At 35.2% G+C, this 12,321-nt stretch overlaps 2 protein-coding genes across 5 annotated transcripts in view; both read right to left on the minus strand.

Moving 5' to 3' along the window:
* Cdkl4 (cyclin dependent kinase like 4) overlaps positions 1-3,288 on the minus strand; it is a 43,007-nt gene extending 39,719 nt beyond the window's left edge. The window contains exon 1 of the mRNA XM_010604956.2: positions 3,210-3,288. The gene's annotated coding sequence lies outside the window, so the exon portion shown is untranslated. The remainder of the gene's footprint in view (positions 1-3,209) is intronic.
* Positions 2,144-12,321, minus strand: part of Map4k3 (mitogen-activated protein kinase kinase kinase kinase 3) — a 166,224-nt gene continuing 156,046 nt past the window's right edge. For 2 of the 4 annotated variants that reach the window (XM_010604957.3, XM_010604959.3), the window contains 5 exons: positions 10,859-10,927; positions 10,584-10,676; positions 6,902-6,972; positions 4,062-4,117; positions 2,144-3,452 (listed from right to left, as the gene is read on the minus strand). In XM_010604957.3, the coding sequence (XP_010603259.1) occupies positions 3,365-3,452; positions 4,062-4,117; positions 6,902-6,972; positions 10,584-10,676; positions 10,859-10,927 (377 nt within the window). In that variant the 3' untranslated portion in view covers positions 2,144-3,364. The remainder of the gene's footprint in view (positions 3,453-4,061; positions 4,118-6,901; positions 6,973-10,583; positions 10,677-10,858; positions 10,928-12,321) is intronic. The other 2 variants (XM_010604958.2, XM_010604960.2) reach the window with 2 other exon arrangements.

Genomic DNA, 12,321 nt, shown 5'->3' on the forward strand with positions numbered 1-12,321 from the left:
ACGGCGAACCTTTTAGATTAACAGCCAGCTGTGTCACGTGTGCCAGAGTTTGCCACCACTGGCTGTGGTTAAGAGAATGCACTTTGAACTAAGTGCCTAGTTCTAATTCTTGCTTTGGCCATTAGCATTATGGGCTTGGGCAATCTCTTTGCCTCAGCTAATCTGTAAAATGAAATTAACAATACATGCAGTGCTTACCCATTATTTTGTAAAGCACATACTTTTATCTCTCTAACAATGGTAAAAAATGATATAACCTATCTGTCCTTTATTTCCTGGTCTCTACCGAAATCAGACATATTTGCAAACTGAATAATGCCATAAACAGTTGATCTTTCTTCTTGTAGTATTTACACAACTAGCTAATAAGAGTTAGCTTGAACTTCAATGAAGATGAACTAGACTGTTTCCTTCTTTTTTTTTTTGTTTTTTTGAGATAGGGTCTCACTATGTAGTTGAGACTGACTTGGAACTCAATGTGTAGCCCAGGCTGGTCTCGAACTCACAGCAATCCTCCTGCCTCAGCCTCCCGAGTGCTGGGATTACAGGCGTGCGCCACCACGCCCGACTTTGTTTCCTCCTTTTGAGAGTGTAAAGAGTCATAATAAAAGTTTTTAGTAGGAAATTAGAAACTTTTTTGTTTTGTTTTGTTTTTTAGTACCAGGGATTGAAGTTGGGTCCTTGCACTTGCGAGGCAGGCGGCAGCACCAATGAGTTAAATCCCTGGCCCTAGAAATTTTTTTTTGAAAGTCTTGATGCTACTCAGGCTGGTTTGAACTCATGACTGTCCTGCCTTAGCTGTGAGCAGCCAAGATTATAGGCAAGCTAGAAATCTGCATTTTTAAACTGTCATTAGATGAAGCTCTCTGAACAGGTGATCTCTGGACCACATTCAGAAACACTGATTTAATATCTTCACTAGGGTTTTCTTGCTAGAGTGCCCATCAGAGTAATTTTTATAATTTTATAAAAATAAAGGTTACTGGGTATTCATTACTCCCAAAGATTATGATCTCAGAGGTTCTTAAAAAGCTCATGGTAAATATGCAACAAATCATATATTTTATTTTTTGAGAATATTTTTAGGTGCTTGACAGTTAAATGAAATGAGTAACCCTTTTACAGATCAGATGGCCCTTTATATAACTTAAAGGACTTGGATACAGTGGTCCAGAAAAAGGATCAACAACTTTGTCAATAAATGCTAGGAATCAAATCCTAATTTATTGAAAATCTTTTCCATGAAATCTGTTTTTTCAGCAAGATGATGATAATGTCATATTAGTAAGATTTTTTAAAAAGCCACTAGTCACTGATACTAAGATTATTCCCAATGCTTGAGAAAAGCAATATACTCAACTGCTATGATTATTAGCATCTTTACAATTTTAGACATGGAAACCATCTTAAATTCACATAAAAGACAGAAGGTCTTCGTGACAGGTAGTAGCATAAGAAATTGTTGAAATGGTGCCTCCTAACTGCTCAATCCAGTTTCCTACTTATTCTTTCCATTCCTTACTTCCAGAAATGCATTCCCTAACAACCTTCCTTCTTGTTTCTAACTCAGGTAATGGCAAATTATTTCCTGCAAAGGGTCAGATGTAAACATTTTAGGCTTTGCAGGCCCAGACTTTCTTTGAAATCACTCAATCCTAACACTGTAGCACAAATGCAGTCATCTGTGGTACTATGCTACAGCAAAGCTTTTACAAAAACAGGCAGTGGGCCGGATTGGACTGAGGACTACAGTTTGCCAACTCCTGCAGTAACTACACTTGATCTTAGCCGAGAGGCCGAGAAGTGATCCTGCTGAAACTAAAACATTGTATTTAACTGATGTTCAGGATCAGAAGTTAAAGATTCTACAAAAGATGCCCTTCCCTCAAATGAGGGAGTAGTATTGCTTCATGAAATTAAGATCACAAATTACTTGAGGGACCAGAATTAAGTCCTTAAGGAGATTTTCCCCCCTTATTTTAGTGTTACTATGTACAGATTAAGCCAGATGACAAGCTACTATACAACAGTATATTAAAAAAGTGTTTATTTTACACTATGTACAATCAGAAACATATTTAAAATCATTATCAATTAAAATAAATGAAGACCATAAATCACAATTTAGTTTGTTCTTAGTGTGTATATACTCACATTAAAATATAAAGAACACATACCAAAAAGAGCCAAAAATGTGCATTTGTTAAACTTGTTTTATACATATTCCATTGGAAAAAAGGAATCAAAATGACTTTAACCAAAACTAAGTTCCTGTGATGTGTAACTATTATATTGTTTGTATGAGGTAGTAACTAAATTATTTTGGCCATGTATTAATATCTAAATCAAAAGATATATGAAAGTAATCACAAAATAAGGTCAACAAAATTAAAAATTCCACTAGAAATTTGAACAACTTCACTTATGGAATGTTATAGTTCCTCAGTGTGAATATATGAAATGTCTAGTGTGGACTCTTTAATAATGCTAATTTATTTTTTGTGCATACCGTAATTCAGACAACAACTGCAGTGTTACGTCATGGTACCACTATTCTGTGATTTAAAAATTTTTCGAAGACATTTTAAAGCAAAGACAAGCAATCATACAGGATTTCTGCTTAAATATAAAAAGATCAGTTACTACAATAGGTGGAGAATTGTTTCTTTTCATATAGAAAACAATCCAAATACATTTAAAAAAGATGTTGTGGAACCAACCTCATATTGACAGTGTCACAGCTTACTTTTGCGACTCAATGTATCACATATCAATACTTTGTGCAAATATAAACACCAGTGTACTTGCATTAAAATTAAAAACAAGATTATAAAATGATTACAGCCTCCATTAACAATTTTAAAAGTTACAAGATTTATATTCATATTACTAAATACATACAATAAAAAATACAATAGTGTTAAAGTACTGTTTCATTGCCAGCATCCCATTTTGTGAAATAACCACACCTAAGAATATACTAAAGAATACTTAAAATATTAACCCCAATAACATTTTAATTAACATTTACATCTGTACAGATAAGACACTTACTTGTACATCTCATAAAAGTACATTATCTACATAAATTCTTAGTGTATGTCTTTAGCAATATGAAGTTTCACAGAAAAATACTGCCTATATGTACAAAGATTACATAACAATGAATTAAGCACTTGTGTGGTTCAATATGCTAAATATATCCATACCATTTAAAACAAAAATTTCCCCATCTTGTCTCATGCCACAATAAATTACAAGTAACTGAAGCCGAGTTACTGCAGCTTTTGTACAGCTTCAAGCATCCATTAATGTTGCAGTTGTAGTGTTTTTTCTACAGTTAAATGTCAAAGTATAGTACATTTCAGTAACTGTTTTCATGACCTGCCAGGATGTATAAATTGCTGTTTGCCGTGGGGTTATCAGTTGGCCTACTTTCCAAAACCACGACCCTAAAAATAATAAAAGAAACATGTAACAAAACAAAGTTATTCTTGAAAACTAATGTTTGCAGAAAAATTTTCCATTGTTTCTCTATTACATGTCTCTATACATGCTGATCATTTGATTTGTGGGCAGAAATACTTCGCTATCACTCTGATTAAAGAGCCAGTTCCAGCTCTATAAAGTAATTTTGCTGCCCACTACCTCCCACCTCTAAGCAGTTTTCTAAGAGCGGGAGTGGGGGCAGTGAGTGAGCAGAAATCTGTAATTTAGGAATAATTTGGTTGGAACTTAACTCTTCTTATAAATTCTACAACAAAGAATCAGAAGGTGAACCAGAATAGAACTCCAAAATTTTGACACTAAAATCAAAAAGTTCTATGTTAATATATGGTTTTTCCTTTTTCTTCTGTTGTAAATCAGACACAGCAAATTTAAAGTAAAATAGTATGGGCAGATCTATAAATTCCCAATATTTGGAAGGTCAGTTTTTTTATATAATTTTAAAAATACAATGTCAAACGTATTACTGCACAAATTTAAATTCTTCTGGAAGAGAAACCAGCTTCATGCTGGATTTAGAAAACACTACACATTTAATAAATCCATTTTCATACCTGTCAGATCCAAGCAGCTTGAAAATTCTTGTGTTATCTGATATTTCTTGTGTTACCTGTTCAAACAAAATATAAATTTATTTCCTGAAATTAAAGATACAAAATCTCTTTTTATTTTATTTTTTTCTTTCATTGAGTTTTTGGTACTTTTTAAGGTATACAGTACAGTTACATTCATCATTGGGGTCTTGTACATTTACATGACAGGTCTTGGTTCTTATTGTAAAGATATAAAATCTTATATGGGCATTTCATTATAACTACAGAAAATAAATATAATCCCTAGGATGGAAAACTATCCCCATATTACTATTCATTGTCGGCTTGTGTATCAATTTGTTAGTCCAGGAAAAGTGTGACTAATTTGAAATTACTCATAAAGTACAGATGATGAAAACTACTTGTTTGTTTTTGGTACCAGGGATCAAATTCAAGACCTCACACTTGCCAGACACTGAGCCAGATCCCCAGCCTGGAAGAAAACTACTTGTTAGATCACAGAATTTCAGGAAAAAATTTAAAGAAAAAAGCACTGAATCCATTTTATTCATCCAAAATCTTTCATCATTTATGTTAGTACTAATAGCACGGCTATTGGCAGCAACAAGCTGCTTAGCTCTAGTTCTTTAATTTAAAAGGCTGCTGTATGGGCGTGGGATTTAGCTCAGTGGTGCCTCTGCCTGCCTCTCGAGTGCATGGTCCTGAGTTCAATCCTCAGTACCAAAAACAAAAACAAACAAACAAAACCCCCCAAAAAGCAACAACAATAACAAAAGGCTGCTCTATGGTGTAACAGGAAATACTTAAAAGCCAGACATGACTTAAGTTTGAATCTTAGTTTTCCCACTTATTAGCAGTGATATCGGACAAGGCATATAATTTGTTGGAAATAGTTTGTCTTCTGCAAAACGGATAGAAAAGATCTACCTTGCAGTAGTACTTTACAGTATTCATAAAAGTATAAGAGAGTATAATGCCTAGCTAAGAAAGTGCTCAATATATAGCAGTAATCATCCCCATTTTTCTCACACTTTCCCAAAATATTTTCTGATGCAATATATCCTTCAAGAAGTGCTGGGCTGGGGATTTAGCTCAGTGGTTCCAGAGCCTGCCTTGCAAGCGCAAGGACCCGAGTTCGATCCCCAGTACCCGGCCCCTGCCCACAAAGAAGTGCTAGTGTGATCAGCCATAAATTGGGGAATAAGACTACAGAAGAAAGAGAAACCCAATGTTAAGTTTATTGAACACAAAACTTTAAAATTACAATGGCAGTTAACTCCTCCCAACATTGGTAGGCTGAAAAAGAATCTGACTCTGAAACTAAATGTATTGTATCAAAACTACAATTCCCAAGTGCAAGAACCCGAGTTCGATTCCCGGTACAACAACAACAACAACACTCCTACAATTATTCTGGACACACTGGTGACTCTTCACTTCTGATGTTACCCAACACATCAGGAAGAAATAACAAGCTCACTTCAGTAACAGCGGCCCATTCTATGATTTCCACTACATCCTACTAGAAGAATATGATATTTCTGGAGGTACTGTACTGAAGCACCCCCAGGTGATTTTTTGACACTCCCCCTACTCTATCCTGCCCACCCTGCCTCTGTTCTTATCTCCCTGCTCATTTCTTCAGGTGATTTTGAAACTGCTTTTGAGAAGTGCACTGGCTTGTTGGAATTACCGCCAGAAACGTAGCGGCAGCGATCTTCTTCAACACTCACTATGTAGGTCAGGCACCATGCCAAGCACTTACTTGCCTCATGTCATTTCACCTTCACTCTCAACTCACAGATAAAAAATACAAGTAGAGAGAAATTAAGTGATATGCCACGGTCACTCAGCTACTAACCCGTAGGGCTTAGATTTGAATCTGGGTGTCTAATCTTGAGAATGCATGCTCATGATCACTAAGTTATACATACTGCTTGCTTAGGAGAAATGCCTTGACTTCTTAGAAGGAATGGACAACAGAACAAAAATGAGCTATTTTTTTGCTTGAGGAACATGAGATTCTTCTTTGCTTCCAATGATCAAGTAATATTGATGGGCTTGGGTGTACTGGAAGAATTTTGGGCGGTTTTACTATTCTAGGGGGCAAGCATTATTATGTCCTCATTCATATTTATAACCCTGACACTTCTTAGCATAAATGTTGAACTGAGTTAAATATGTTACAGGGCTTAAGTTATTCCTGTAAGGTAGAAAGGACTCATGATATGCACCTAAAGGCTAATTAAAATGAGGTAAAAAGTCTAAAAAACATCAAGTGAATAATAAGAAATAGAAATAATAATATTTCTAATAATAATAAATAGAAAGCAAGCCAGCTTCAAGAGAAATGGAGAATTCTTGGTCAGTATCACTGGAAAACCAGGTAGATAAGGTGCCTCAGGACAAAGAGTGCCAGCATAAGCATTCTTGTTCCAGGGATGGTCTGGGAATGCTGAAAAAATCATAGTTGCTCACTTTCGGTAGTATTGGGAAGTCCTTGTTCTTAATTTGGGGGTTATTACATGGAAGCACATTAAATATGCACTGAAGTTGTTCTAGTAATGCAGAGAGAGGTGCTTTAAAATAGGTGCTACCAGACTAAACATGGTACTAATGAAGTTAATAAATCAAATATCACTGGTATCATTCAATAATTTCCCAAAGTTGTTCAAAGTAGATTTGATAAATGTCTTCTGACTATTCAAAATTTCATGTAAGACAGCTTCTCACTATGTTGGAGCCTATCCCCAAACCCCTGCTTTGCCCTCCCAAGTAGCTGGGAGTGCCACTGGGCTGGACTTCTAGTTCAGGGGAATGATTTTTAAAAGATTACTTACCTCATTAGATCTAAAACTTCTACCTTGCATCCCATGTTTCCAGAAAGCTAGCACACTGTCTTGTAGACAAACTAGCAGGCAAGAACAGCTCAATTACTGTTAATAGTACAAAAGTTCAACTGATAAGCATCATTTCATTCCTCTCTCATATAGTAATATTTTAACTAACAGCTGATGTCAGCTATCGTACATTTATATGGCACCATTATATTTCAAATTTTATATATACTATATAGAGCTTATTAATCTTTTTGGTAAAAAATTCACTGAAAGTATTTTTGAGATACTTTTGTTTTGATAAAATAACAAATTTAACAAGTAAAATACTGCAAACATATAGAAAAATACAGATAATAGTATAAAAAACACACATGCATCTACCAACAATCGAATCTTAACATTGTTCCATATTTGCTTTATGCCTTAAATAAAAACAAATACAGTAGGCATCCCCTATAGATTTGACCCCTGATCCTACTCTGGCCTTCCTTCTTCTCTAAGATAACCATTATTATAAATTTGGATTTAGTATTATCATACGTGTTTTTATTATTTCTACACTGAAAGTTTACATTATTAATACAAGCTTTATTCCAAATGTCATATATGAGGTATAGTGACTTTTAGTTCTGTTTTTTTTATTATTATAAATAAGGCTGCAATAAACCTTGTTGTACATTTTCTTGAAAACATGTACATTCAATTCCCAGTACCCCCCAAAAAATGAATAAAACTTTCTCTGAGGTAAGGTACCTAGTCCTGGGAAATAAGGGGAGACAAAACATATGCATAAATAAGACATAGTTTGGTTTTGTTTTTATATTTACACAATTTAAACATTATTTTTGCATGTATCCCATGAAGAAAAAAAACCTAATTTTGTTTCTTGTGGGTGAATAACAGCACCAGCCCCGCTTCTCTATTTTTTTTTGGTACCAGAGATCAAACTCAGGACCTTGTGCTTGTGAGGCAGGTGACAGCACCACTGAGCTAAATTCCCACCCCCACTCTTCTATTTTTAATGCTTAATAACTATGGTTTTATAGTAAGCTTCAATACTAAGGAGGGCAAATATTTGTCAACATTTATTTTACAATTCTTGGTCTCTGCCATTTCCACATGAATTTTAAGATGAATTTACCATGTGGCACAAAACACAGCTGGAATTTTTATTGCAAATGCACTGCGTTTGTGAACTAACTTGTGAAGAACTGACACCTTTCTCATTTTGAGTCTATGGATGTGATGTAACACTTCAAATGCTCTTTTACGTCATTAAACAAAAATATGGAACTTCTAAAAAATGATCTTGAACATGTTTTGATAACATTTTTCTTTTTTTCCTTGCGATGCTACCCAAACTAGCTTCAAACTCCTGGGGCCCCCCTCTAGATCCCGTTTATTTTTATGTACATTTCTACTGACATTGTGAAAGGTATCTTTTTTCCTCTTAAAATGTTCACATTGTTTAGGAAAGCTACTCATTTGTGTTGCTTCTATCTACCAAGTATGAATCTCTTTTTAATTCTAGTAATTTAAGACTTTTATATTCTATGTAAATTCCATACCATGAGCAAAAAAGGATCTTTTAAGCTTTTTCTTTCTAATCTTTACACTTTTCTTTCTAAGACAATGTAATACTAGCAAACACTGTTATCTTGTTCTCTGCTTCAATGTGACCATTAAACATGGTATTTTTAACAGACTTTGCTAGGTAAAGGACATTTTCCTCTATTTCTAATATGTTAAATATTTTTTCTAATTTGCTAAATATTTTTCTAATTTGTAAATCATATATCATTAATATCTTATCTTTTCTTGAAAGCTTTTTGTACATTTACTGGAGTCACATGACTTTCCTGTTTAATCTTAAGTAAAGTGTGCCATGTTACACAAATCCCATCCCCCCCGCCTTTTGAGAGGGGGGATGTTACCCAGACTGGACTTGAATTTGTGATCTTTTAAGCCTTAGCCTCTTTAGTAGCTGGGAATATTGGTGGATGCCATGCTCCCAACTTGTATACATACATTTCTGATGCAGAGCTATCATTGCCTTCTAAGGATAAATCTTGTGGTAGTGGAATTCTATTTGCCACTATTTGAGATCTTTTATAAAGTCTGTTTTCATAAATTACATTTTCCCCCTGTACTAATCCTGTTTGATTTTAGCAACATTTTAAACACTGATTTATTGAGAATTCTCTACCATTTGCAACAGTTTGGGATAGGGATTCTCTCTTTCTTTAAGGATTAAAAAAAAAAAAAATCACCTATAAAACCACAATGCTAGTCCAGGCTCTTATTTTTTTTTTTTTTTGAGACAGGGTCTCACTGTGTAGTTGAGACTGACCTAGAACTCACTATGTAGCCCAGGCTGGTCTTGAACTCACAGCGATCCTCCTGCCTCAGCCTCCCGAGTGCTGGGATTACAGGCGTGCGCCACCATGCCCAGCTCCAGGCTCTTCAGTAATGAGCCTGGGTACAGTTCCTCACTGCCTGTAGGACACTTTTAGTTGTCTTTACCACCCAGCAGCCCAGGTGTGGTCTACTACACCTAATGCCCAGCAGATTTATATACTACCTTTTCTGATGTTCATCTTGCTTTTGACCCTGACTGTGTTTCTGGATTCCATTTTAACTCCTGACCAGATATCTTTTGAAATATTATCAACCTCATTTGTGGGAGGAGGGAAGAAAACAGACAAATTTGCCCCTGGTCTTACCGTCGGCCAACATTTATGTGTAAATACCTTCATTTTAATTGTAAAGGAGACTAGAAAATTTGTGTAATCTTCATCCCTTTTCCCAGTACCACCCTTTATATGATTATTTTCACCTTATTTTTAAAAAATATCATCATTTTAGAATACTGGTTCTGTCAGAATCACTTTCCAGAAAAAACTGTAACTAAGTAAAATGTGAGAATGGCAAAAAACAAATTTTATATACTTAAAATGCTCTGGCTAGCAAATAACAATAGTAAAAACATAATAGGATGTATACTCAATTTTAAATATTTGAAATAATGAGGGCCGGGGATTTAGCTCAGTGGTTCCACCACTTGCCTTGCAAGCACAAGGACCTGAGTTTGAAAGAAAGAAAGAAAGAAGGAAAGAAAGAAAAAATAAATAACGTTTATATCCTTGGAAAATGCCAAATCTGTAAAGAAGGTAATTATTACTTACACTACAATTAAAAACTATTTCAGAGAATGTGTAAGATGATGGCTACTGTAGTGTATATCTACACGTCCTCTAAGGGCTCGTGTGTTCACAGGGGGCTTCTGGAAGGTGACTGGATTATGGGGCTTCCAGCTGACTTGCTGTTAAAAGAGGTGGGCCATGGGGGCATGACCTGGAGGGCTGCGTCTCCCTTCTCGGCTCTTCCCTTCACTCACTCTGCCTCCTGAGTGCTATGGGGTGAGCAGCCTTCCTCTGTCCAGGACTTCCACAGGCTGCCAACCATCCAAGTACTAAAACTTCTAAAATGCGAGCCAAAATATACCTTTCCTACTCTATTTTGTCGCAATGACTAAGTAAGACAAAGATTGACAGTGACCTCATATTATTATATCCTGTACTATGAAACATTCCTCATAACACATTCTTCTAATTTTGGATAATTATCAGATAAATTATTTTAAACAGTTCATAATGCAAAGAAATATAAAAATTTGGCTTACCTATTGATTCAATCTGGAAATCAAAGGTGAGTTCGGATGATAATTTCCTGCTAGATTTTAATCTTCCTTGGAGATTAACTATTTTTATACAACCTAGAGAGAAACAAAAGTTATTCAGAAATTAAGATGAAGAGACACTTATTAAAATAAGATGTTCTGGGCCAGGGATTTAGCTCAGCGGTGTAGCCACCTGCCTCCCAAGGGTAAGGTCCTGAGTTTGATCCTCAGTACCTAGTACCCTCCTCCCCGAAAAAAGTGTTCAAATAAAAACTTACAGTCCAAACATACAAGGATGGTATCTCTCTCCAGCTGGGTCACATGAGTTACACTTGCCTGTGGAGTATCTACAATACAAAGAAAGCCTGATAAACTTACAGAAAACTGTAATATTATAGCACGGAGACATTTCTGAGTGCTGCTGTATTTGAAATGGATATATATCTTCTGCAGTACGTGTATAGTGGCGGAGCCAGGCTATTTGGATGTTAATGCTGATGATATGAATGCTCCAACATAGAACTGTGTTATAAATATTAAATCTTGTTAATTCTATTGTGATGGAATTATTTTTATTTATAGATGAAACCAGGGGTCTAATCTAAATTATGGCTTTAAGTGTTTTCTGATTTTAAACTCAGAAGGCCTGAACTATACATCATTATAATATACACTGAATAAATGAATCAGTGAACCAAACAAGCTACTTTAAGTACAAACAGATATGAAAACATTTTGAGAAACATGAAATACTACCCAAATGCAGAGGGACATAATTTTTATTACAATGATTTATCAAAGTTCTTACAAACTGAAAATATTTAAATGGTTTAGTTTTGTAGGAAATGAAAACTAATACTGCACACCCAAAGCTCTGTATAAACATCAATTCTGAACTCTTGTCCCTCATCCTCTATTCATGGGAGAATAGGTGTAATGGATGTGATGTATAGTCTATCCTGCTTGTTTTCTACTTCCAGTTTGTAGTTAAGAGTGCCTTAGGATAACTAAGGACTGTTACATTTTAAATCTGTTACTGCTGTAACTTACCAGGGTTAGAAAAATACTGAATCGACTTCCTAGTGCAAGTCAGGCCAGTAACATTTCTGTAGTTCTTTCAGAACTGGTGAAAATTAAGAATCTGAACATTATACAGTCTACCTGGCAGAAGGCAGCCAGTCTATCAATACTAGATAAAAAACCAGGAAAATGAAATTTTATTAATTGCTTTTAACAATTAATTCCCAAATACTGGGATCATCTTTAAAAAACACTGATGTGTGGCTGTCACCCCCAAGATATTCTGATCTGAGTGGAGGTGACTTGAGGTATCATAAGTTTTAATCAGAACTGCTAGCTCATAATTTTGTGTAATGTACACCCTAATGTTCCTCTAGCTTTAGCTCATGGTCTCAGAGAGATTAATTATATTTGCCATATTTAACTTTTAATATAGGGAATTCATCAGGGTAACGCCATGTAATCAAAAGTTCTTTGGAAGGAAGATATCCACAGCTGTATAAAATTCTTCTGCTAGGAAGCAAGGCCTTTTTCATTCAACAACTACAAGAAAAGGATTTAAAATTTAAAAAATTGAGAGAGTAATCAGACACAGTGGCACACACTTTTGATCCCAGTGTTCTTGCAGCTCGCAGCCTGAAGCAGGAGAATCATGTTCCAAGCTCAGCTCGGATAACTTAGTAAGATTCAGTCTCAAAAAAAAAAAAAAAAAAAAAAAAAA

Source organism: Fukomys damarensis, unplaced genomic scaffold (assembly GCF_012274545.1).
Source record: "Fukomys damarensis isolate Sample0158 unplaced genomic scaffold, DMR_v1.0_HiC HiC_scaffold_2, whole genome shotgun sequence".
Taxonomy (NCBI): domain Eukaryota; kingdom Metazoa; phylum Chordata; class Mammalia; order Rodentia; family Bathyergidae; genus Fukomys; species Fukomys damarensis.